The sequence below is a fragment of the Corylus avellana genome, chromosome ca1, assembly GCF_901000735.1.
Source record: "Corylus avellana chromosome ca1, CavTom2PMs-1.0".
NCBI classification, from domain to species: Eukaryota; Viridiplantae; Streptophyta; class Magnoliopsida; order Fagales; family Betulaceae; genus Corylus; species Corylus avellana.
Genome location: NC_081541.1, coordinates 44,359,680 through 44,363,184, shown reverse-complemented (window position 1 = coordinate 44,363,184; position 3,505 = coordinate 44,359,680). Strand labels below are relative to the sequence as shown.

Here is a 3,505-nt window from a genome sequence, read left to right as displayed (position 1 = left end):
TGTTTATCAGATTAGCTACAAGCTGTACACACGTTTTCTATACATACAAACAGAAACACCTCCTGATTACACAGTGAGGGAACATTTCTTCAGACACCTGTTGTGCAATCCTCTCCAGTAATGGCATATTGCTGTTCCCTACTTCTTTAAGTACAAGAATTACTCTTGCTTTACAATTATTTCTATGCTATACGTTCTATTTTCTTAGCATTTATAAATGGCATAACAAAGCTTGGACTTGAGGTTTGAGGGGTGTGACAAAGCTAATTCAATATGTCAACCGGGCGCATCAGTCTAAGTACCAACAAAAATTTGGCATCTGAGACCATGGCGGGAAGGCCACTCCAATATCTGCTATGATAATAATAAATTGAAAATCTGCAAAATAACAACAAAATTAATGAAAACCAAAGTTCTAATTAGGCTTGTGATGCGGAAACGAGCATTTATCAATATAAGGAACTGCACATTATTGTTTACTAGCATATAACCCACGCTATGCGTGGTTTCCTTCATTATATATTAGATTAGAAACTATCCACACAAAAGCATAGAAAACAATAGATGTTTATTAATGAAAGAGTATGAATAATTAGCCAAATAGGGATATAAACAACCCTGAACTTCAGAGGTCTCTGGACTGAAATTCTATGTTTTATCATTATGCAACCCATAATAATGAAACATTATGTGGTAGAATCAAACAGGAAATCAGTCATGGTAAAAAAATTAAATTCCTTTTTTTTTTTTTACATTTAAAATTAATATAAAGCATATTTTTTAAGAACATTGTTCATATATGTAAGATTCACTTACCCCATGAAAATCAACCAAGAAGCTTTTGATCAATCAACAGAAGCCATGTCCTTTTTCATCCACTCATACTGAAAAAAAAATAAAAATAAAATAAAATAAAATTTGCACACATTTGAAAGGTCATATCAAATTAGATTCTATGACAAATATAAGGGATATCTCGATTACAATATATATATAATTAATCAAACAAAAAGGAAAACAATTAGACAGTGATAAAACAAATAGAAAAATATAAAAGAGAGGAAATGTAAGAAAAAAAAAAAAAAAGTATGTACCTGAGTGGAGATTCTTGCTAGACATTTAGCTCATTCAATCAATTCATCATCAATCATTATTAGGTGGACATGAGCAATCTTGAGCCATTCTTTTCCTCTTTTCTTGTGAAGTTGTTTCTTTAGCAAAGGACAATTATTGATCAGTAAAACAGAAACGGAGGCAGGCAACCCCTCTTCTGGCATGTAATTGAGCATAGGACAGTTATAAATCCGCAATTCTTCAAGAGAGGCGAGGTGTTGAAATCCCCTATTATCCAAAGATTTTAAACTTGGAAAATTCTTTATTTGAAGAACAGTCAGATTTGTTGGCAGCAATCCCACCTCTGGAAAGGACTTTGCATCTCCGTTTTCGCCACAAATAAACAAACTTTTAAGAAAGGGGAGCTTTTGCAAACCCCATTCCATTCGTAAATCAACTAGGTTGTCACAATCAACAATGGAAACTGATTTTAGACTAGAAGGCAAGCCCCCCTCAGGAAATGACTCAACTTTTGCACAGTCAACTATTTGCAAATCCTCAAGAGATGGGAGAAAAATGTGCATCTTATCTGGTAGTGACCTCAAACTTCCACAAGTCCAAACCCAAAGCAATGTAAGGCTGGGGGCACGCAATCCACCTTTTGGAAAAGATACAAAACAAGGGCAATCTATGATATGTATTTGCAATGTCATTAAATCATGTCTATGTTCTTCAGAAACTGTCAAAGATTCCAAATTCCTACACCCAAAGATATAGATATCACAAAGCTTTGGAAATAAGTCCAATGGGACGGACTTGAGAGAATCATTAATATCATATAAGTACAATTTTTTAAGGAATGAAAAGATCGGGTACATTGGGAGCTCTAAAATCCCACAATTCCTGATGATAAGGGATTTTAATGTAGATGCTAGATCACCCTTGGAAAGGGACACAAACGAAGAACAGTCACTGACTTCTAACTCTTGAAGAGAACTACTGGGCCCCATCATTATGTTGGCTTGGGAATCTAGTGCATCAAATCCTCCAACTTTGAGAACCTGTATTCTAGTTGGCAATTCCTTTAACAAAACCTCATTACGTGTTAGATTCAATTGACATATAGCAGGAAACATTGGGAGTGAAGACACCAATAGTGGACATTCTGTGATCTCAAGTTTGGCTAAAGAAGGAAGATGGATGGGCAACCTTCTTGTTAGCTTGGGACAATCATGAATATAAAGCTCTTGGAGGAGAGGAAAAGCTTCACCTTCATTTTCAGCTCCAAAGGCAAACCATTCCTCCCACTTCAACATCAACTCGAACTTTAGAACTTTCAATGCTTTAAATGGCCTAATTGAAGACAAACCACTACCATAAAATCCAGGACCCACCCTAACAACTCGATCAAACTCAACAATAGACAGGTTCTGCAAAGAGGGTAGCTGTCCTAGCGATGGCAAGTTACAACAAAACTTACACTTGTTTAGATGAAGAGATACCATATTAAAGAATGAATCATGCCCTACCCAATCTGGAAAACTTTGACCACCATAGTTGTTGATAGTGAGAATTTTCAAATTTGAATGAGGCTGGAGACTGTCAAGTATAGTTCTTTGACTTTCTAAAAAAACAGTACCAGCTTTCCATTCCAACATCAACTCCTCAATGTGCTTCTTGTCCTTCAGGCCTGCATCTGCGGCATCAATAGAAGAGACAACATTTTGAAGGTTCAAAATAGCAAGCTTTCCTCGAAGATTTGTAAGTTTTCCCAACTCTCCAATGCAAGACCCATTACGGCTGCCAATAATAAATTTTGTCAACGTTTGTAGACTTCTTAAGCTACCCAAATGTATCGGCATCTCCAATATGTCAGTTCTAGTAAAATCAAGATGACGTAGATTAATGAGTTTCCGCATATCCCTAGGCAATCCAACTAGATTGTTACACCCTGACAAGTTGAGTGTTTGCAAATTGATCAACTTACACACGGAATTAGGTAACCTTTTAACTGCAGTAAAAGAAATGTCCAAATAACGTAGTTGTTTAATTTTGCCAATTGAATCAGGCAAGTTAGCCAAATTTTCATAATGAGACAAAGAGAGTACCCGTAAACATCTTAGCTTTGGCAATAGAACATCCGGTACCTTTTCAGACAAATTGTTGTCCAATATGGAAAATTCTAATGGCAAGAAGGTGCGCAACCGCTTAACCTCAAAAAGACCCTCGAACTTGTTAAAGTTGTCAAATCTTGTTCTGAAATACGACAAGTGCCGAGCCTTGTTCACAATTTCGTGAAAACTAACACCCTCCAGCCTAAAGATAAATTGTCCAGAAACAAACTTTGCTAAGTCGTTGACAAGATCGTGCATTACAAAACATGATTTATCACCACTTGATTGTTGAAACAATGATCTTGATACAAGATCTAAGAAGTAATCATTACCAACTT

At 36.0% G+C, this 3,505-nt stretch overlaps 3 protein-coding genes across 3 annotated transcripts in view; 2 read left to right on the top strand and 1 right to left on the bottom strand.

Annotated features, from left to right (window-relative positions):
• The window catches only part of LOC132167738 (putative disease resistance protein At3g14460), a 22,057-nt gene that overhangs the window by 12,698 nt on the left and 5,854 nt on the right, over window positions 1-3,505 (top strand). The window lies entirely within an intron of this gene.
• LOC132172982 (putative disease resistance protein At3g14460) lies at window positions 1,125-3,425 on the bottom strand. The gene has a single exon (XM_059584550.1). The coding sequence runs from the start codon at window positions 3,423-3,425 to the stop codon at window positions 1,125-1,127; it is 2,301 nt and encodes a 766-aa protein (XP_059440533.1).
• LOC132172971 (putative disease resistance protein At3g14460) overlaps window positions 3,464-3,505 on the top strand; it is a 1,866-nt gene continuing 1,824 nt past the window's right edge. Inside the window, exon 1 of the mRNA XM_059584541.1 lies at window positions 3,464-3,488. Within this exon, the coding sequence (XP_059440524.1) occupies window positions 3,464-3,488 (25 nt within the window). The remainder of the gene's footprint in view (window positions 3,489-3,505) is intronic.

What these genes read in the sequence shown, in the direction of transcription:
- LOC132172982 (XM_059584550.1), bottom strand. Translation starts at nt 3,425, where the DNA reads ATGCACGATCTTGTCAACGACTTAGCAAAGTTTGTTTCTGGACAATTT.